Below are 23,867 nucleotides of genomic sequence, written 5' to 3'. Positions count from 1 at the left end.
TTCACTAATCCAGTCTTCTAACTGTATTGAGTATATTATTAGACCCATCAAATAGTTTTAACTTTTAGCTACTGTATATTTTAATTCTAAAATATTTCACTTTTTTGTATTTTTTATAGATTCCAGTTCTTTGTTGAAATTATCCATCTTCCCATTCATTTTACCTATCTTTTCTTCTATTTTCATTAACATTTAAAATAGCTACTTAACAGCTTTTGCCTGCCAACTCTATTGTCTTAGGCATTTGGGGGTATGATTTCTATTATCTACTTTTTCTTGTTTATTAATCATATTTTCTTTCATGGCATTCTTTGCATGGCTTGTAATTTTCATTGTATTCTGGGCATTTTTTTATTGACGCATAATTAACATACAATGTTATATTAGTTTCAGGTGTACAACACTGATTCAATAATTCTATACTTTACTCAGTGCTCCCACAATAAATGTAGCCACCATCTTTCACCATACACCCTTATACTATTATTGGCTATATTCCCTGTTGTGTACTTTTCATCTCCGTGACTTATTTATTTAAAAACTGGAATTTCGTACCTCTTAAAATCCTCTTTACCTATTTCACCCATATCCCCACCCACCTCCCCCTTAGAAACCACCAGTTCTCTGTGTTGAAGTGTCTGTTTTCTTGGTTTGCTTGTTGGCTGGTTTGTTTGGTCAAACTTGTTTTTTTAAATTCCACATATAATTGAAATCATATGGAGAAGATATTTGCAAATGACCTCTCTGATAAAGGGTTAGTATCCAAAATATACACAGAACTTAGAAAACTGAACGCCCATAAAACAAGTAATCTAGTCAAAAAATGGGCAGAAGACATGGATATTTTTTCTAAAGAAGATATACAGAGAGCTAACAGACACATGAAAAGATGCTCACCATCACTTATCATCAGGGAAATACAAATCAAAACTATGAAGAGGTATCACCTCACACCAGTCAGAATGGCTGAAATTAACAACACAGGAAACAACAGATGTTGGCGAGGATGCAGAGAAAGGGGAACCCTCCTACAGTGTTGGTGGGAATGCAAAACTGGTGCGGCCACTCTGGAAAACAATATGGAGGTTCCTCAAAGTTAAAAACAGAGCTACCCTATGATCCAGCAACTGCACTACTAGGTATTTACCCAAAGGATACAAAAATACTGATTCAAAGGGATACATGCACCCCTATGTTTACAGCAGCATTATCAATAATAGACAAATTATAGAAAGAGCCTGAATGTCCATCGACTGATGAATGGATAAAGAAGTTGCGGTATCTTTACACAATGGAATATCAGCCATAAAAAAGAATGAAATCTTGCCATTTGCAATGACATGGATGGTGCTAGAGAGTCGTATGCTAAGGGAAATAAGTCAGACACAGACAACATGATTTCACTTATATAGGGAATTTAAAAAACAAAAGAGATGAACATGGAAAAAGGCAAACCATAAAACAGACTCTTAACTATAGAGAACACACTGAGGGTTACTGGAGGGGAGGTGGTGGTGGGGGGAATGGGTTAAATGAGTGATGGGAATTAAGGAGGGCACATGTGATGAGCACTGGGTGTTGTGAGGAATTACTCAATTCTATACCTGAAACTAATATTACATTGTATGTTAATTAACTAGAATTTAAATAAAAACTTGAAACTACAAAATAAAAGTGAAATCATATAGCATTTGTTTTCTTTGACTTATTTCACTTAGCATAATACCCTCTAGGTCCATCTACGTTGTTGCAAATGGCAAGATCTCATTTTTCATGGCTAATACTCCATTGTATATATATATTCACCACAGATTCTTTATCCATTCACTTATGGATGGACACTTGTTTCTGTACCTTGGCTGCTGTAAATAATGCTGCAATAAAACACAGGGGTGCCTATAAATAATTCATATATGAATTAGTGTTTTTGTTTTCTTTGGGTAAATACCCCGTGGGATTACTGGATCATATGGTTCTTCTATTATTGTATGTCTTCTTTGGAGAAATGTCTGCTCATGTCTTCTGCCCATATTTTTTTTTAAAAAAGACTTTATTTGAGAGAGAGAGAGAGAAGAGAGCAAGAACAAGAGCAGAGAGAGAGAGGGAGAAGCAGACCCCCCGCTTTTAGCAGGGAGCCGGATGCTGGGTTCGACCCCAGGACCCCAGGATCATGACCTGAGCCGAAGGCAGACACTTAACTGACGCACCGAGGAACCCCTCTTCTGCCCATTTTTAATCAGCTTTCTTTTCTGGTGTTGAGTTGTGTAAGTTCTTCGTATATTTTGGATATTAACCCTTTATCAGATATATATCATTTGCAAATATCATCTCCCATTCCATGGGTTGTCTTTTTGTTTTGTTGACAGTTTCCTTTGCTGAACAAAAGCTTTTTATTTTGGTATAGTACCAATAGTCTGTTTTTGTTTCCCTTGCCTGAGGGGACATATCTAGAAAAATGTTGCTAAGGCTGATGTCTAAACGATTACTGCCTGTTTTCTTCTAGGAGTTTAGGGTTTCAGGGCTCACATTTAGGTCTTTAATCCATCTTGATTTTTCGTGTATGGTGTAAAGGTGGTTCAGTTTTCTCGGCACCATTTGTTGAAGAGACTATCCTTTCCCCATTGTATATTCTTGGCTCCTTTGTCAGAGATTAATTTAGTGTGGATTTATTTTTGGGCTCCCTATTCTACTCCATTTATCTGTCTATTTTTGTCTGGGTATTGTATTTAAAAGAACCGTTATTTATAGGTTCCTTTTCCTATGTTAGATTGGATAAGAGGCTAACGTGATAGTCTCTCCAGTACTTGAACCTTGGTACCATAAGGTTGTAGTTTTAGTTGATTCAGTTGACTTGGAGTTAAAATGCGTCAAAGGCAAGACTTAAATATTCATGTTAGGTTTTAGCGGACTTTGTCTCCTAAACACCAAGAGATGGTGGAAGAAGACTTCACTCTGCTTTTCCATCCCAGGTTTCCGTTATCCCATGCTGCCCACTGATCGGCACGTGTCTCATGGAGAAAACCACTGAGACTTTGGGGCTCCTCCATCTATAAATCCAGCTCACCAAGAAAGGGCTTTTTTCTCTGGAAATTAACTTGTCTAATCATCTATGTCTACATAGCTCTACCATCTCTGTAAATATAGGATGTTTATAGTTTTTTAAGTTGAAATTCTCCTCAGAAGCAGAAGTCCTTTGGACTGTAATCTTCAATGAACATTTTTTTCTTACCAACTAAGTTACACAGAGACTGACTGCTCTCTCGGTCACTTTCTTTTCTCCATAATTCTTTTTGCCACCCAAAACAAGCCATACCATGTGAACTGTGAAACAGGGGCTTAAGCTATATATATTAGCAGAAATGAACTAAATTAGGGGTCTCTTGGATTCTACCAAGATAACAGTCTTTTCAGTAATAATTTTCAAGGTTTGCCCATTGTAACATTCCTTTGGTGATGATGAGGTAATTTATTGTTGGAACCTAACTGGAACCTATTTTCGAGCTATGACGACTAGTTGATTTCAACTGGACAAGCTTAATTTTATAAAAAAAAAAAGTCTTCATATGAAAAACTAAGGTTTTAGATTTTTATTTAGTTTTTTAAAGAAAGTACTTAAAAAAATCTGGATTAATTTAAATGATTTTTCCAGTTCAGATCAACAACTATTTTTCGACGTTTAGTACGTTTTGGTTAGTAAACCTATACTTACAAATAGGAGAACTAAATCATACAAAAGCCGGCACATTTTACTGAAGTACAAACCAAGACTTCTATTTTTTCATGTTTGTATTTAATTTAGTATACCTAAAATGGCAAATCAATCGTATAATGGAATATGGATACAATATTTTCCAAAGCTCAGCTGTTGTAAGAACACAGTCTTTCAAATTCAGTGATTTCAGAACTCTCACTGTATAGTTTTCCCTAATTGAAATTTACTTTAAAAAACTACACTGAATCTGAACTATTAAGGCAGCATAATGTAATTTTGAAGGGAAGTGGGGACACAGGTGATAAAGAACTGATCTCTATGCTGTAGGTTTCATTCAATAGTGTCCCTCAGGGATGTACAAATATGGGAAGGTTTAATTTTTACCAGTAACAACTATGGACCTTGCTTTGTCTCATCTTTACTCTCCTGCTTAGTGGAAAAACTTAAAATTGCTCAGTAATGATAGATTTCTCAGTCCAACCCTTTCTGTTTTCGTCCTTCTGGTTTGAAATTTAGCCCAGCTGAAAATGTCTGTTTCCGAGTTTCCTTCTTCCCGCTTTGTGCATGGTCCGGTGTGGCTGCCAGGAGCTGCCTGTGGCGGGCAAGAGTGGGGCCTGCCCTCTGCTTGCAGCATCTATGCCAGCGACGGCAGGGGGCGTGTAGGGGTGGGGGGTGGAGGTCCGGGCATCCACTGACACTCAGGTAAGAATGATGGCAGTAGTCCCATTCTTTTGGTCTCAGCTGCTTCTCTATCCAATGCCGACAAATTATGTCTGTTTATATTCGGTCCCCCCGATGAGGATGCTATATGGGCTTTGGCTCCCTGAGACTTCTGGGAATTGACAAAGCCTACCACAGGCGGCATTCTCTTTGGCCTGACTCTAAGATACAGGGAATGCCCCTTTGAGTGTGAGGTCCTGGAATCTTCTCTTACCTGTCTCAGTCAGTAGTAACCGGAACTCCCTGTGCTGGTTCCCTGCACGGCCTGGCTTGACTCCCTCCCTGGGGCAGCCTACCAACAGCTTTCCATCAGGAAATCTCTCCATCATTCACTCTGGACTGAGGGATGGAGTGAGGCGCTGTCTGCATCCCCCACAGCTCCTACACACTTGGGGGCAGCTCCCTTAATTCTCTGAGGAAGCTTTCAAACCCCCAGTTCTTCAAGCCAGCAGAGTAGTTGTTTTTATCAACTTTGGCCAAGAGACAGGACTTCACCTAAGGTCCAGGGTCAGGGGTCGAATGTCACAGGAAATTCTTTTGAGGTACTTCAAATCTGGAAGGATGACAAGACGAAAACCCATCCTCTCCATCAACACACATCATGAAGAAGGGGCAGGGATGAGAGAACTCTGCTCTCTGCAAAAGACAATACTCCTCTCCCCCTTCATAAGGAGTTTTTAGGGACTAGGTGGCTGGGGCAGGTTGGTGGGGAACATTCTGCCAACCTTTCCATACTTCGCGGGGGAGGGGCTGAGGCCATTCTCTGCAGATAAGGACTCTGACCTCAACTGTAGGCTGTCTTCCTGTTAGGAGCAGTCCTGGTCAAAATCCCTCCTCCGGAGCAGATAATGGTTTAAGTACATTCCAGCAAATTCCTATCTAGCAAATGAATACACACTCTCTACATTTTACAACATTTGTTAAGAATGAACTCAAAAACCCTTTAATATATGACTTTAATGTCTGATGGTGTGAATCAAGTCCTAGTGCTCTTCTACATTTAGACTATCATCATTTTCAAAGGGAAAATTTTCCAGCGTCACAGAAATGTCCATTATGAGTAAAAACATTTTTATTCTCATTTGAAAATAACTTAAATCACAACTTAATAATAACTAATGGCTGTGTAGCCCTTTATAAAGGACTCCTATCACATTTGGTTCCTACAATAAACCTTTGGTATTTATTCAACATTTACTTGTCATTTACAGTTATTATTTCCCCATTTTAAAGCATGGTGAGGTTAGTTAACTGCCCTGTCCAGAGCTCTAACTCGGGGTGTGAAATAAAACTTCTGGGTTTGTCCCCACTGTGGGTGCTTTCCTACAAGAAAGTGATGTATTCTCAGTATGACATGTCTCCTGAGCCAATCCTCTGAGGGTAGAACTGGGCACAGGGACAGGCCCCGTAGTCCATCTCATCCTTGTGATCAAAAACCAGTGTACAGACAGCTGTGTAGGATGAACAGGCACAGTCTGCCTGCCTCTACGACCTCAGGCCACATCCCAAAGGAAGACTCGTAGGAAAGGAAGCTGGAAAGAGCCAAGCACATGTAACCTTTAAGTCCAGGTTCCTTTTGGGCCTTAGCTCCCTGGGTACTTAAAAGGAAAGCGTTGTTTGGTTCCTGAATTTATCTGTAACATATCTGTAAAGCCTCTGAAAATATAAAAACCTTGTCATTCAGCAATAGTGAATTTTCTTGCCAAAAACTTTAGCATTAGGGAAAATAATATGCCGTGCTTTGCAACCCACAGGGGTCATCATGATTTCTAGAAGTACCATAAGGGAGCACGGGGCAAGGAAACTGAAGCTCAAAAGCGATACCGAGACGCCTGCTGTTACCATAGTTACAACAGGAAAGGAAGGAAGAGATGTACTATTTCCCATAAGAAGTGAGGTTAACTCTTGCCTGATTTAGGATCACTAGGGTGAATAATCCGAGCTGTATCCACAGGGTTTCATCGTGGTTGCCGTGAGTTTCAACATGTAGCAGTGAGCAGGAGGAGGGATAAATCGTTTGTTTACACTCAATGAAGCTGTTTCTGATGTGCCATCACTTAACCTCTACTCTCAGAACCTGCTGGAACTTGCAGGCTTTATTCACTCCCCTACCGGCAAATTGTTAGAATTAATGGCCATGACTAATTTTAGTTAGTTTGGGTAGGACACGCCACAGGGAGATAAAAGGGGAGAATGTCTCTCTCATTCCTGAAGTTCCGAGGCTGGATCAGGACAGAGCGGTGTAGAGCATCACAAGGGTGACTTCCCAGGGCATACCTCCCAAATCTAGCTTCCAAGCATCATGGAACCCGGTCTGACTTGTCTTCCACTGTTTGAATCTCTTCTCTGGCAGTCCCCTGCTGGACTGCATTGTATTCTCTCCTTTGAGGACAACTTTCTTGGTGATGCACTCATTACAATTTGGGCCAGGTGATTTCATCTTTAAATGGTTTTGAGAGATAACAGTAATTACCACAAGTAACAACAAACACTTGCTGTGGATTGCTGTAGGTGAGACATTACAAACTGGAGTTTCATTTCATCTTCAGAATGACCCCAGGAGCTAGACAATGATCATCATCATCTCCAGTTCACCGATCAAGAGACCGAGGCTCAGGGTAGTAAGGAAACTCCTCCACTATCACGCAGCTATGAAACGTCAGACCCCAGGGATCTGTGAGACCCCAAAACCAGTGAATGCCGAATCCTCCAACTTCTTCACCCGGCACTGAAACTTGTGTCCATGTACTTTCCATCTGCTGGTCCTAGTCTAACCTCTGAAGACCCATGGAAAAAGTCTTAAATCCCTACCACTACTAGATCTTCCGATATCTAATATGGCTTTCAGGACTTTCTGTGTTGTCACTGTTTTTAGATGTCCATTCTTCAACCCCCTAAGCCATGTGTTTTTGTTGGGCTTCCTGCATTAACATTTAGGGGGGCTCCATGCTTTGCCCTCTGTCCTACACCTGGAAGCCATGGGGGGGGCCTTCAAATACGTCAGATCACTTCAGTCCTCTGCTCAAAATACTCTGTGGCTTCTCAGGTCACTGAAGGCAAAATCTCTGTAACCAACTTCAAGATGCTAAAGCCCAAGACAGGGCCTCCTCTGCAGTCCTCTCCCCTCATGCTCATACTATTCCCTTGACATGCCAGGCATGGTCCCATCTTCTTTCCCTGGGGCATTCTGGTCTGGAAATCTACCTGGTTCTTTCTTTTCCCCTTTCTTATCTCCCCTCATGGGTCTTCCCTCACTCTATCCGTGAGGCCTTCTCCTTCCTTTTTGTATTTTTCTCCATAGCACTTATGATTTTCCTTATTTCCTTCATCTTTGCCTGCCCTCTCCCTTTGACCCCAACTAAGCATGCAAGCAAGCTCTAAAAGTTTTATCTTCTTAGTTCAAATCTAAGGTTAAATTCTAAGTGGCACACAAAATAACCAAATCATGTGGGTCAGCCTACCATATCCCCAGCACTAAGAGCCATTCCTGGCCCAGCAGCATTCAATAAGCAGTGGGTGAATAATTTACATACTGATACTAAAAATGTTATAGAGCTTTTATGTACTTTATTATCCTAAGAACTACACCACCAACTGGTCAGATTTCTGATAGCATCTCTGTCTTCTTAATCCTATGTGGAGCTTAACAGATACACAAATAAACACTGAAAACTCTTCTTGATACACCAAACCTAGCTTTTAATTGTATGAGAGTTTCCTTGAAGCATTCACTAGTAATTTCAACGCTCCTCCATCAGCCTCCGAACATCCTGTGTTAAGAGGGGCAACTTCTGTATCAATTACTAGAATCTGTTTGGATTCAGGATAAGGTTCTTTTTTAAGCTAAATGCAGACAGTGATTTTACACCATCACCTGCTATAGAACGACCTACTTATCTTACTACCACTGTGTTTAGATAGAAGAGTGGGTATTCTTTGGTAAATAAGGTTCCACTTGAAAAATCTTGTTAATTTGTAGCTTTTAATGAACATTTAGCTGAAGATCACTCTAAAGACAAATTTTTTCACCCCACAGGGCATCACTTTCTGCTGGTGGATTTGACATCGTATATTGGTTGACTTTAACAATGTTTCAGTCACTGTGTTAAAAAACTGCCAAAAATTCTAGTGGCCAGACATGGAGACACTGTGATCGAATACATTACACAGTGTGAGGAAAATCAGGCTGTTAAAAAAAAAAAAAAAAAAAATCAGGCTGTAGGTGTTGTAGAAGTTGTCATCAAACCCCAGTCATCCCTTAGATTACCATTTCAAATTATTCACCATTAATTTGCAGTGCTGCTTATGGAAGGCTGAAGGTTTTGTTCTCACATGTTGAGGGCAAGGAGACAGTTAAAAGGTTTTAAATAGACACAGAAAAGGCAGTATTTTTTCCTCATTCAAAATAAGTAAAAAAGTCCTTAAAAATCACACATTCACAACAATTCTCACAGTCATCTACAATTTTGTATAAAGCATTAGTTTTTTATACCCACAACAAAACATGGACCTGCAGAAGTTTTCAAACAATCCTCCAGCAGCTTCATGCGGGTCTTCTGGAGCTCTGGGCTGTCCCATTCGTCTTCATCGATGCCCCAGTAGAGATCTATGACCTGGGAATCAATGGATGAGGCAGCATTAATTTACCTGCAGGAAAACTTCATTTACCTGTGGGCTTTATTCTTATTTACAATGTTAAGCTAATGTGACATTTAACTTTTCTCTTTGCAGCATGTTTTCCCTTACGAGGGAAAATTATGTTTAAGATCTATTCAAATAGGTATATTTTTTATTCCATGATGGGCTAGGGATGAACATCATAATTTCTTTTTTTCCTTATTATACTGTTGACATGGCCCCAGAGAAAACTGCAATGTTAAATGTCAGAGACTTTGCAGGGCAGGCTTTCATTATATTGAAATGGTAACAGGATTTCAAAAAAAGTGTTTGGAAGCACCTGGGATATGGTTACCACATTATCTGAGACAAAAAATAGTGTATACTGTTACTGTGTATCTTAACATGGGAGGCATGGCCTGGGTGGCTCAGTCAGTTAAGTATCTGCCTTCTGCTCAAGTCATGATGCCGGAGTTCGGGGATCAAACCCTGCGCATCTGGCTCCCTGCTCAGCAGGGAGTCTGCTTCTCCCTCTGACCCCCCCTCTTGTGCACATTCCCTCGCAAATAAATAAAATCTAAAAAAAAAAAAATGAGAAGGGAAAAGCACAATGGCAATTAATATACTGACCTAAAGGCAAACATTGAACTTTCTTAAAAAAATAAAAAACCTAAAAAGAAAAACCTGTTATGATGCTTTATCCCATGGGGATAGACATTTTGTTTATGTTTGTTTCATCTGAAAGCAGTTTGGCTTTCATCAAGACATGTCTGAAAACCATGTATTGGAAACAATGAAAGGTGGTATGCCTTAATGAGAAGTGAGGATAAGAGGGTCTTCAATCTCCTTACTTCAAAGACTATGAGGGAAGATTCTGAGAGTCTGTAAAGACATTTACAAGCACACTCTTTGAAAAATCAGCTACGAAGAGCAATATGGGTTTCATTCCCTTTACTCAACCGCTGTTCTGCATAAAGTAAAAGTTTCCAATTGTAGCTTTGAAGATTTCCTTCCTTTGTTTCCCACAAGCTGAAAAAGACCCTCCCCTCCTTACTGGCTGTATGGCATTTAGTGTGATGGAAGGACGGAGCATGGGTCCTCCCTTGTGCCCCAAGCAGACCTCAGGGACTCTGTGCTCTTTCCATCTCTTGGCCATGGCCCTGCATGGCTGTGTTTGCATCAGATTTTGTCTATCTGCATCTGAGTTTTTAGATGGCTGATAAAGATATAACAACTTTTTCAAATAATATTCCCATGGTCCAGTCTGTAAGTTTTATAATAAATGAAACTATCATATATTTGGGGGGGGGGGGCTCTTCCCTTTAATCTACCTTAGAAGGTTTAACCACAGTATCAAGGAAGGGGCCATCTGAAACGCTAACTTCAGTGTCCCATATGAGTGCCTGTAGCTACGGCTATTTAAAATTAAATAGAAATTAAAATTAATTGAAGACTCTCACGGTGGAAAGCACAGATACAGAGCACTTCACCATCACAGAAACCTTCATTTGGCAGAACCATAAATCACGGAGGTCGTTAGAACAAGCCATTTTGGCCATCTACCAATAAACTGTCAAACACACAAATCTGCAATGTGAATGCTAACTCTTAGTTGTGCTGTGCACAAACTGATAATCCTTCACAGAGCCTGCTCTCCATCCTTGTGGCTGACACCGTTTGGACATACCTGAAGAAAGGTCTGATTTAAAACAAATGAAGAGAAACAAATGGTAAATATAAATGATATAAAGGATAATATCACAAAAGCTATAAATATATACCTGCTTGTCTCTCACCTAAAATTATATGATTATAACAATATAACTGGATTTGTAACACATACAAATGTCACATACACAAAAAGGGAATAGAGATATAAAGGAGTAATCTTTCTATAGCTCACTGGATTTAGTTGGTATAAATTATAAGTAGATTCTGATATGATGTGTCTTAGAATAACTATGAACTTATAATAACTAATAACTTAGAATAACTAAGAATAACTATATGAAAATAACTCAAACTAGTGAAAAAATTATTAAAAGAATTAAAATGTCACACTAGAATATGTTCACTTAAAACAAAAAAATAAAAGAAATAGAGGAACACAAAGATATAAGAAAAAAAAGTAAAATGGCAGATGTAAATCCAACTATATTAACACCATTAAGTGTGAATGAATTAATCCAATCAGAGCAGAGACTGACAGACTGGATTAAAAACAAGATCCAACTATGTGCAGTCTATAGGCAAGACACTTTAGATTCAAACAGGATGAAAGTGAAAGGATGGAAAAAGATGTATCATGCAAGCAGTAACCATAAGAAAGCTCGCATGACTACTGATATCAGGCAAGAGAGTTTAAAACAAAATGTAACCAGAAATAAAGAGGGACATTTTATAATGATAAAGGGGTCAATCCATCAGGAAGATGTAACAATTATAAATGTATATACAACTAATAACCATCTTAAAATACATTAAATTCAACTGACAGAAATGAAGGTAAAAACTGACAATTCAACTGTAATAGGTGGAGACTTAAATATCCCACATACAATAAAGGAAAGAATGACTAGGAAGAAGATCAGTTAAAAAGTAGAAGACTAGGACAATATTATAAACTAACTAGATCTAATATATTTATAGAACTACAGAATATACATTCTTAAGTACACATAAAACATTGTCCAGGATAGAACATATATTAGATCCTAGAACAACCCTCAATAAACTAAGATGGATTTAAATGAAATAAAGTATGTTCTCTGAACCCAAGGCAATGACATTAAAAATCAGTAATAAATCTGGGAAATTCATAAATATATGGAAATCAACATGCTTCTATTTTTTTTTTTAAAGATTTATTTATTTATTTTGAGAGAGTGAGAATGAGAGAGAGAGAGTACACGAGAGGGGGGAGGGTTAGAGGGAGAAGCAGGCTCCTCACTGAGCAGGGAGCCCGATGCAGGACTCGATCCCGGGACTCCAGGATCATGACCTGAGCCTAAGGCAATCGCTTAACCAACTGAGCCTCCCAGGCGCCCGAAATCAACATACTTCTAATCAAAGAGTCAAAGAAGACATCACAAGGGAAATTAAAAAAATACTTTGAGATGGATGAAGACACAAAATACCAAAACTTAGGGGATGCAGTTACAGTAGTACTTAGAGGGAAATTTTTAACTATAAACATCTATATTAAAAAGATCTCAAACCAATTATTTTTCAACCTTAATAGAGATTGAGAAAGACATAAAGGGAAAAACTTATTCCATGCTCATGGGTTGGAAGAATAAATATTGTTAAAATGTCTATGCTACCCAGAGCAGTCTGCACATTCAATGCAATCCCTATCAAAATACCATCGACATTTTTCACAGAGCTGGAACAAACAATCCTAAAATTTGTATGGAACCAGTAAAGACCCCGAATAGCTGGAGGAATGTTGAAAAAGGAAACCAAAGCTGGTGGAATCACAATTCCGGACTTTAAGCTCTGTTACAAAGCTGTAATCATCAAGACAGAATGGTACTGGCACAAAAACAGACACACAGATCAATGGAACAGAATAGAGAACCCAGAAATGGACCCTCAACTCTATGGTCAACTAATCTTCGACAAAGTAGGAAAGAATATCCAACGGAAAAAGGACAGTCTCTTCAACAAATGGTGTTGGGAAAATTGGACAGCCACATGTAGAAGAATGAAATTGGACCATTTCCTTATACCATACACAAAAGTAGACTCAAAATGGATGAAAGACCTAAATGTGAGACAGGAGTCCATCAAAATCCTAGAGGAGAAACAGGCAGCAACCTCTCTGACCTCGGGGGCAGCAACTTCTTGCTAGACATGTCTCCAAAGGCAAGGAAAACAAAAGCAAAAATGAACTATTGGGACTTCATCAAGATAAAAAGCTTCTGCACAGTCAAGGAAACAGTCAATAAAACTAAAAGGCAACCTATGGAATGGGAGAAGATATTTGCAAATGACATATGAGATAAAGGGCTAGTATCCAAGATCTATAAAGAACTTCTCAAACTCAACACCCAAAAAACAAATAATCCAGTCATGAAATGGGCAGAAGACATGAGCAGACATTTCACCAAAGATGACACACAAATGGCCAACAGACACATGAAAAAACGTTTGACATCACTAGCCATCAGGGAAATACAAATCAAAACCACGATGAGATACCACCTTATACCAGTTAGAATGGCAAAAATGAACAAGACAGGAAACAACAAGTGTTGGTAAGGATGCAGAGAAAGGGGAACCCTTTTAAACTACTGGGAATGCAAGCTGGTACAGTCACTCTAGAAAACAGTATGGAGGTTCCTCAAGAAGTTAAAAATAGAGCTACTCTATGACCCAGCAATTGCACTACTAGGTATTTACCCCAAAGATACAAATGCAGTGATCTGAAGGGGCACCTGCACCCCAATGTTCACAGCAGCACTGTCCACAATAGCCAAACTATGGAAAGGGTCCAGATGTCCATTGACAGATGAATGGATAAAGATGAGGTGGTATATATATGTAAATACACACACACACACAAACACACACACACACACACAATGGAATATTAGCCATCAGAAAGGATGAAATCTTACCATTTACATCGACATGGATGGAACTGGAGGGTATTATGCTGAGCAAAATAAGTCAATTAGAGAGACAATTATCATATGGTTTCACTCATATGAAGAATATAAGAAACCATACAGAGGATCATAGGGGAAGGGATGGAAAAATGGAATGGGAAGAAATCAGAGAGGGAGACAAACCATGGGAGACTCTTAACTATGGGAAAGAAACTGAGGCTTGCTGGAGGGGAGGTGGGTGGGGTGATGGGGTAACTGGGTGATGGGCATTACGGAGGGCATGTGATGTGATGAGCCCTGGGTGTTTTTGCAACTGATGAATTACTAAACTCTACATCTGAAACTAATAATATTCTATATGTTGGCTAACTGAATTTAAAAAAAAATAGAGAAAGAAGAGCAAGCTAAAGTTAGCAGAAGGAAATAATAGATAATAGACATTAATGAACAGAGAATAGAAAAACCAATAGAAAAAAAATCAATGAAAACAGAAGTTGGTTCTTTGAAGAGAACAAAATGGACAAAACTTAGCTGGATTAAAAAAAAATGAGAAGGGACGCTCTTGGTTAAGCATCTGCCTTCAGCTCAGGTCATGATCTCAGGGTCCTGGGATCAAGGTCCGCACAGGGCTCCTTGCTCAGTGGGGAGCCTGCTTCTCCCTCTGCCGGCCGCGCCCCCTACCTGTGCTCTCTCTCTCTCTGACAAATAAATAAAATCTTAAAAAAAAAAAGAGAGAAGACTCAAATTACCAAAACCATGAGTGAAAGAGAGGGCACTACTACTACTGACCTTACAGAAATAAAGGATTATTAGAGAATACTATGAACAACTGTATTCCAACAGATTAGATTACTTAGAGGAAATGGACAAATACCTAGAAAGAGACAAGTCACATAAACAGACTCAAGACAAAACAAAAAATGTCAACAGAAATGTGAAAAAAGATTAGTGATTTAAAAGAAAAGCATAGGTCCAGATGGATGCACTGGTGAATTCTACCAATTTTTCAGTCTTCCAAAATAGAAGAGGAGAGAACACTTCCCAGCTTACTCTATGAGACCAGTATGATCTTAGTACCAAAGGCAGCCGAAAATGACAGAGCACTATCTCATGAATATAAAAGGAGACGATACTAGAATATTCAAGTGTTTTCAAGAATACTTGAAAACCTAATCCAGCAGCATATGAAAAATATTATACAAAACAACTAAGTAGTATTTATCCCAGGAATGCAAGGTTGGCTTAGCATCAGAAAATTAACTAATGTAACACACTAAATATCAATAAAGGGCAAAAACCAAATGGTCAATCTTAACAGAGACAGAAAAAACAATAAATTTGACAAAATCAAACACCCTTTATGATGAAAACACAAAAAACCAGGAATAGAACTTAACTTCCCCAACCTGAATAAAGGGCATACATGGGGAAAAAACAACAACAACAAACAAAACTACATCTAACAGCATACTTAATAAAAAATGAAAGCTTTCCCCTTAAGACAAGGAACAAGAGAAGGCTGTTCATTCTCACCACTTCTATTCAACACTGTACTGGAGGTTCCAGCCAGGGCAATTAGGCAAGAAAAACAAAGAAAATGCATACAGATAGGAAAGGAAGAAGTAGATCTATCTTTATTCATAGATGATACAATCTTATATATTAAAAATCCTAAGAAAACCACTAAAAAATGTTGGAACTAAGGGCGCCTGAGTGGCTCAGTTGGGTAAGCGTCTGATTCTTGGTTCTGGCTCAGGTCATGATCTCAGGGCCATGAGACTGAGCTCTGCATCAGGCTCCAGGCTCAACATGGAGTCTGCTTGAGATTCTTTCCCTCTTCCTCCCTCTCCCCGCTGTGTCACTCCCCTTGTCCCCCACCCCCCATTTGCATGCTCTCATTCTCTCTAAAATAAATAAAATCTGTAAAAAAAAAAAATGTTGGAACTAATGAGTTGAACAAGGTTGTAGGATATAAGATCAATATACAAAAACCAAATGTACTTCTGCACACGAACAATGAGCAAACAATTCCATTTAAAAAGACCACCAGAAAGAATAAAAAGCTCAGGAACAGAATTAACAAAAGAAATGTAAAATTTATACTCTTAAAATTACAAAACACTATTGAAAGAAATTAAAGATGATCTGAGTTAACTGGAAGACATCCCAAGTAAATGAATTGGGAGACTTAAGATGTTAATACTTCCCAAATTAATCTTTAGATTCAGTGCAATCACTATAAAACTTCCAACTGGCTTACTCACAGAAATTGACAAGCTGATCCTAAAATTCATACGGGAATTCAAGAGACCTGGGATAGCTAAAACAATCTTGTAAAAGAAGAACAAAGTTGGAGGACTCCCACTTCCAGATTCAAACTCACTACAAAGTAATTAAAACAGTGTGGTACTGGCATAAGGATATTCAGTGGAGTAAAACTGAGAATCCAGAAGTAAATCCTCACACTTATGGTCAACAGATTTCAACATGGGTGCCAAAACAATTCATGAGGAATGGCTTGTCTTTTCAACAAATGGTATTGGGACAACTGGATATCCACATGCAAAAAAAAAAATGAAGTTTGACACCCTACCTCACACCATATATAAAACTAACTTGAAACAGATCATAGACATACACTTAAGAGTTAAAACTATAAAACTAATTTTATAGAAAACACAGGCGCAAATTTTTGTGAACCTGGATTTGGCAATGGTTTCTTAGATAGGACAGCAACGTACAAGTAACCAAAGATAAAGAGAGATAAATTGGACTTGCACAAAATTAAAGTTTTGTGCTTCAAGAGACACTATCAAGAAAGTAAAAAGAGGACCCTATTTGATAATGGCATTACCGTCTAGGATATATAAGGGACTCCTACAACTCAATAATAAGAGGACAACCTGACTGAAAATGGACAAAAGATTTGAGTAGACATTTCTTCACAGAACATATACAGATTGCCAATAAACACATGAGAAGATGCTCAGTATCATTAGTCATCAGGGAAATGTGCTAATCAACCACAATGAGATAACACTTCACACCCACTAGGATGGCTATCACAAACAAGACTGATAACAAGTGTTAGTGAAAATGTGGAGCAATGTCCTACATTGTTGGTGGGAATACAAAATGGTGCAGTCATTTTGGAAAACAGCCTGGCAGCTCCTCAAATAGTTAAACAGTTACCACATGATCTTACAGTTCTCCTAGATAAATGAAAACATATGGTCTGCACAAAAACTTGCACATGAGTGTTCATAGCAACATTATTCATAGTAGCTAAGAAAGTGGAAACAGTCCAAATGTCCATCACGCTATTAATGGATAAATATAATGTAGTATATCCATATGTGGAATATCATTCAGCAATAAAAAGTAGTCAAATACTGATGCTAGGATACGGATGAAACTTGAAAACCTTCTTAGTAAAAGAAGCTAGTCACAAAGGAATCTGTTGTGTGATTCCATGTATATGAAATGTCTAGAACATGCAAATCTACAGAGATAAAAAATAGATTAGTGGTCAGCTAGAGCAGGGAGGGAAGGGGACTGGGCTAATTTGAGAGTGTTAGCCAAAGAGCACAGGGTTTCTTTTTCAGGCGATGATAATGTTATAAAATCAGAATGCTTATACAACTGTGAACATACTAAAACATACTGAGTCGCACACTTTGAATGGGAGAATTTTGTGGTAGGTGAATTACATCTCAATGACACTTTGCACATCTATTGAGTATTGTGATTTTCTACAGGTCTCACATCCCCTCCTCATAGCAGAACTGAGTGCAAGAACAGATGTTTAAATCAAGCACCTAGTATATTAAGAGTGAACAATAAGATCTAACGAAATATATGTGGAATAAATGACCAGGGTAAAAATCAAAACAATATTTTTAAATAGAAGCCTAAGGGTCACGTGATTTATCTGCCACCAGTGGAAGTCTTTTGCAATAGTTTTTGTCCCTGTTACTTCAAGTTTGGCCACCCCGGCCCTCGTCCAGGCCTTTCTAATTCCAGGTCACCTTACTTTGGTCACTTTGTTTAAATGTCCTCCTGCTTCCAGCTTTTCTCCCTTAAATTATTCTTTCTCAAACGTCTTTATAGGCAGAAAATGATGAAAAAGGATAAGATCAAGCAACCATGAAGGCAGAGAGTAAATAAATAAATGAAACATCTAACTTATGCAACACAAAACACCATTTCGGGCAAGCAAATTTGTCATAGATCTGCATGATCAATAACTGCCAAAAAGCAGTTGGAATCCAAAGTGCTCAACAAGACAAGATTTATTATATACTTACAAAAATTAAGTTTAGCTTTTATCCTAATGTCCAGGCACTGCAGACACTGAATCTAATTTACTATTTATTGGAATACTAACTTGTTGACAGCACATTTTATGTGCCTTTACTTATTTCATCATTAAGTATAACACCCAGGAAAGTAATTTATCTTTTTTTACTTAAAACCATTGGACTTGCTTTAAAATATTCTTAGGGAGGCTAATTAATCATGATTATTATGTCCTGAATTGGTCTGAAAACAAAAAGCCGGCAAATAAAGGCCCTAACAAATTTTGCCACTTGAATCAGACCTAGCCATTTAAATACCCAGATCACCAAGCAAACAATAAAGCGACCTGTAAGAAACAAATAATGACCTCATGATTTACCCCCCAAAAAAGGTCAATGTGAATTCATAATGGCTTCACACTATCATTTCTTCAGAAAAAGCCTTTGAATTTAAATATTTTCCAAAATATTTTCCTTCTCAATTTTCCCATGCTATAAGACACTACCTGAATGCAAAACAAAAATGTAACTACAGAGGCGATGTGACTGATTTTGTTTTTGAATAAATGCAGCACTGAAATGAATGCTGTTTCTCAAAATTATTCTAATGGGAGGCTACTCATCCATTCCAAGGATTCTGCCACCACCCACAATTTCCTCTGTAGGAATTATCCCATTTTTTTTAAAAGATTTATTTATTTATTTTGAGAGAGTGAGAATGAGAGAGAGAGAGAGAGAGAGAGTACATGAGAGCGGGGAGGGTCAGAGGGAGAAGCAGGCCCCTCGCCGAGCAGGCAGCCTGATGCGGGACTTGATCCCAGGACTCCAGGATCATGACCTGAGCTGAAGGCAGTTGCTTAACCAACTGAGCCACCCAGGCGCCCGGAATTATCCCAGTTTGTATTGAAAAAACTCTTGTCACTGTATTGTTCGATTTGTTTTCATTAAAAATGGTATTTTCCCAGCCTATCGGCCTTTACATGATAAGACGTGGCTTTGGAAAGACCTTTCATGCTTTCAAAAAAATGAAACCTATCTGCCACCACTAGAAATATTCAAAAGAACACACAACAGAAAGTTTTGAATGAGGGCAACATTACTATGCTATGGACATAACTTTCAAGGTCAATACAGCACTCATTTGATTTTTAGTTGTGTCCTGTTAACTAGAATGTGCATCTTACAGGAGAAGGTAAACAGGGAGGAGTCTTTAACTTCAGACTAGGTTCACCAGATACTGTTTACCAGCGGTGAGGTGAGGTATGGTATGGTATGGTATGGTGAGGTATGGTAATTCTCGCTCTGGTTAGAATGACTTCCCCGAGATGCATAGGATACACAAAACAAAACAAAACAAAACAAAACAAAACAAAACAAACAAAACAAAACAAAAGACAACTCTCTTCAGCTCCACGTCACCCATGGCCACACTTTTACTAGAACTATATAGCAAATACTGACTTTAGGTCACCTTGCAATTATTCTCTTGGTCATGAGATACAGGACTAAGATTTATGGGAACAGGACTAAGATTTATGGGAACATGACTAAGGCTCTTCTGGGAAAGTAGGGTTGCTAAATCAAGCCCAGGGAGGATGGCCTGGCCCGAGTGGTCATACACAATCATCAGAAAGAGGGTCCAACAGTCCAGATGTAGGATGATGCTTCACCCAAAGCCTCGTGAGGATGACTAACAGCTCACACCTGAGGCCTCTGTGTCTTGGGAGACTGAGCCTCTGGACAGCCCTAACAATTATAATGGGCCAGTAAAGAAAACTAATCATGGACTAAGGCAGGACCTCTGATGTTCTAGGCCTAATGAACATGTGGGCAGAGAAAGGGTATGAGTTGTTGTTGGGGGCAGAGAAAGAGCCACAAGCCAGAGGCGACTGTGGTTGCATCTGTGTTGAGAATAAGCTGGAGAAGCTCCCTCCACAGAGCAAGAGTAGCCAGGCTGTAACCAGGGACCAGCTTCCTTCAGTGGCAGCACACCCACCACAAAATATGTGCCTGAGAGAAAAACCCAAAGTTGGCTCTGTTCCCGTCACTGGGATTTCGGCAACCACTGCTCTGGAATGCCCCCTCCGTGTGCACCTGTGCTTGTCTTCCTATTGTGAGTCCCTACAGTGCCTTCTTTCTTCTCTCCTTGCTCCATCTACTCCATTCACTACACTGAGGCAGAGGGAACTTTTTTAAAATGAAGATCCGATCACCAGAGCTAAGACTTCCTCTTACTCTACCAGACGCTACACGGAGTAACTTATTTATCAGATAGGAATATTATCTCTGTTTTGTAAATGAAAAACGTGAGGCATAGAGAAGTAACTGTCCCAAGTTCCAGAGGCAGCAAGGAGTAGAGGTGGGATTTGAACCTGGACTATTAACTTGATGGTGCTTCCTATGCATTCTATCAGCCTGAAGATAGAATCTAGAATCTCTGATCTGCTTTAAGAGATCCTCTGTAATCTAGTCCCTCCCTAACTCCCCAACCTCACTTCGGATCATGTTCTCCCTCACTGTTCATGCTCTAGCTCTTTATATACTTTTCACACATGCTTGTATAATTGTATAAATGTATACTGAGATGTCCATACATTCATACATGCACATACATTTACACAGATGCTTACATTTACACACCTGTACTTATCCATATACCTTTTCGTGAATGTGTAAATGCAAGAGGCTTTTTGGTGCAGTGACTAAGAGCCTGGACAGTGGGACCACGCTGCCTTGGTTCAAATCCTCCCTCTGCCCCTTACCAGCTGTGAGGTCTCTAGCAGTGATTTACTTCTGTATTTCTACGTGTCCTCATGCAATGAAGTGGAGGAGATGGAATTTACCAATGAGGCTCACGGCAATGATTAAACAAGTTAATGTACACACAGCACTTAGAATGAGTGCCTTGTGGACGGTGAGTACAACATAATGTTGACATTCTTTCCCAAATCTGCCTATGAAAATAGGTTCCTTCTACTTGAAGTTTTCTTTTCCACATGAGCCTCTCCATCTACCCATTCTTCAGGATTCAGCTTAGACATCAGTTCCTCAGCAGTTGTCCTGATGCCTCGAGGTTTGACGAAGCCTCCCGTTGTGCATGCCCAGGGCACCCCATATTTCCTTTGCAGCCAGTGGCACTCTGGTCATCACTGTTCACAACTCCAGGAAGGCAGAGACTAGGTTGGTTTTCAATGCTAGGGTATCCACTGCGCCCACAACTCTGCCTAGTGCGGAGGAGAAGCTCAGTCAATGTCTGTGGATAAATAAATTAGGCCCATGGGACCAATCACCTAAATCTGGCCCTGGGGATTTGGGGGTAGACGTCAGTGAGGAAATCTGGACTTGAAGGCTGAATGCATAGGAGACTGTTCTTCGGAGAAGAGGGACTTCCAGATGAAACCGCCCCGCAAAGACAGAAATGTTGACAGCCTATCCAAATGGAGATGAGGAGGTCACGACATCGTCATTGTGGAAGCCAAAAGAAAGCAAAAATCAAGCACAAGAAGCACTTTGTTTTAAAGATAAGAAAACCAAGTTGAAGTTACTTTTTCAGTGATTCATAACTAATTATTGACAAAACAGATCTCTTAAGTGAGTGCTCTTTTTACTGCACCGTCTTGTTAAAGGTGTCCTCTCCCTGCTACAAGACATAAAAAGTGAGGATGGGAAGAAAGAGCTGCCTTGTGTTAAGAATTTGAGAAAGGCTTCATGGTGATTGTACCCAACTAGGACACTTAAATGTCACCTGCAAATGAGGATCTCTCATTCTGCTTGCTGGAGGACTAATCTTCTTGGGTGATTTCCAGCACTGGGGTAATCAGCCAGCCACAATTTAGCAGAATGAAATGTTCAGCAAAGTAGAGCTCCTCCAAGTAAATTCTGGAGCTCCCCACAGTGCCAGGGCTCTATATTTAGGAGAAATATTAGGCAGAAGATTGTCTGGGCACGCAAGTAAAGGAGGAACGATAATGCTGTCTTGGGAAGTCAGGGGTGAGAATTCCAGAAGAGCCCTCCCATGCTGCAGAAATGGCGAGCCAACACTTAGAATTACACTGGAGCAATGAAGGTGCCTCCCTTTCTCATCTCTATCAATCTTCCTTCCCCCTTTCCACCACTGGCTCCTGGACGGGAGAAGGGTGATGTCACTCGCTTACCGGACTTCCACAGAATATGAACTTGGTTAAGACCTGCCCAGGCGCTGACGGATGGAACTGAAATGTGAAGTGAGCAAGATAAATTGAAGTGCTGGCCTGAGTGAAACAACGTGTGATTGAATGAGAGGATACGGCATCTCGCTTTAGAAAGAAGCACCATTTGATTAACAGGAAATGGAAAAGGGCGATGAGTTGACAACGTGGGGAACAGACCAAGGGCGTCACAACATATCCTGTCAATTATAAAGCCAATGATATATTCTGGCAACTCAGGAGGCAAAAGGCATTCTGAGATTTGTGAGCACATAGACAGTGGGAAAGAAAAAAAGAACAGAGCAGGAGATGCGGCTCGACATATCAGACGGCTGTGGTGGAGGAGCAATGGATGGACCTTCGGCGTGAGACCAAGTGGCTGTTCAATTTAGGAATCATTCCCAAGGTGAAGCTAACAGAAGACTCATGGAATTTCACTTAACCTACAACTTGGATGTGCACAGAGAATATGGCCTCTTCATTTTGTCTAAGACTAGTTTGTGCCTCCTGTCCAAGTCTCCACCCTCTGGCTCACAGGACAAGGTGAACTTTCAGTTCTGTCCAGTTTAAACCTTAGTCTGATGTTTTCAAGGACTCTTTAAGTGCTTTTTCTCTCCTTGATCAAAATGCTGAGTCTCTCAAAAGACATGGCTTCCCTGTTTCCTTTTCCCTAAGATGATCTCCAGATGACCTCAGACCCTGAAGGGGGAAAATGGAGCTCTTGGGCACAGTCCCCAGGTGATGCCCACTGTCTGCCTGGTCGCTGGCATCATGGCTGGGCTTGGGGCAGTTGTCGCCCATGGACTGGTCTTTCCCTCTCAGCTTGGTCAGAGCCTTGGGTTGCTCGGCAGCCAAGCCAGGCCAACTTCCCTTGCTGTGGATGAGCCGCCGCAAGCCTTGGGGCCCCTGCTCCATCCAGTTTATTCACCATGGGCCTTTTTTGCAGCCACCACTCCTGGTTATGGAGACTGGTGTTGGCTCTTAACTCAGCATATGTGACACACGATAATTGAGGGGAGCAGGGGAAAGTTAACCTTCCTGGTTGCTTGCCGCCATGGCCGTGCTGCGGCCATACCCGGGTCTGCTGGCAGTGGTGGGTGTGTTGGGGGCTGATTACTGTATGGCCATCTCCTTCTGGAGTCCTGAGTGGACAGCAGAGGCAAGATGCCCTTAGTGCTACCTATCCACCCACTTATTTTCACTTATCTAACCCACAGCCCCTTTTCTGAAGAACTCAGAGTAAGGAAAGGAAAAGTGCATCTACTGACACTGCCTTTCTCTCTTCTTCTACCATCCTCCCAGGGACTACATGGGGTAGGTTCTGGCTCTGCCTTATGGGGCCCTTTTCTCTGTATTTTAGATCTCCAGGCTCAGAGTCCTACGGTACTGGTTGCTGTGCTAAGGAAATGATTAAAAGAATTTAGCGAGATCTTCTCTCAAGCCAACAGCCTGACCTTTAAGGTTTTTGTCTTTCTTGTATGTGACATAATATTTCCTAAATATTCTCCCCATTTATATTCCTTCTGCACTAGACACTAAGCACCCCTCAGACAGATAGATGCCTTTGGTCAGAGGTCTGCTGTATTCAGAAAGACAAAAGAAAAATGCACATAAATAATTTCATTACACTAGGTTCTTCACCAGGAGAAAAGACTTAAAAAGGCGAGAAGCAGTGACAAATTAACAATGGCTGAGTGTCTTCGATGTGCCAGGTGCTTTG

The 23,867-nt window shown here is 40.0% G+C and overlaps 1 protein-coding gene across 2 annotated transcripts in view; it reads right to left on the bottom strand.

Annotated features, from left to right (window-relative positions):
- Positions 1-23,867, bottom strand: part of NWD2 (NACHT and WD repeat domain containing 2) — a 168,624-nt gene that overhangs the window by 78,072 nt on the left and 66,685 nt on the right. Inside the window, exon 3 of one of the 2 annotated variants that reach the window (XM_027599542.2) lies at positions 8,929-9,045. In XM_027599542.2, the coding sequence (XP_027455343.1) occupies positions 8,929-9,045 (117 nt within the window). Of the gene's footprint in view, positions 1-8,928; positions 9,049-23,867 lie in introns of those variants that run through there. The other variant, XM_027599543.2, reaches the window with a different exon arrangement.

This window comes from Zalophus californianus, chromosome 2 (genome assembly GCF_009762305.2).
Source record: "Zalophus californianus isolate mZalCal1 chromosome 2, mZalCal1.pri.v2, whole genome shotgun sequence".
Taxonomy (NCBI): Eukaryota; Metazoa; Chordata; class Mammalia; order Carnivora; family Otariidae; genus Zalophus; species Zalophus californianus.
Note: the sequence above shows the minus strand (reverse complement) of the source record. Positions and strands in the feature narration are given on the sequence as shown.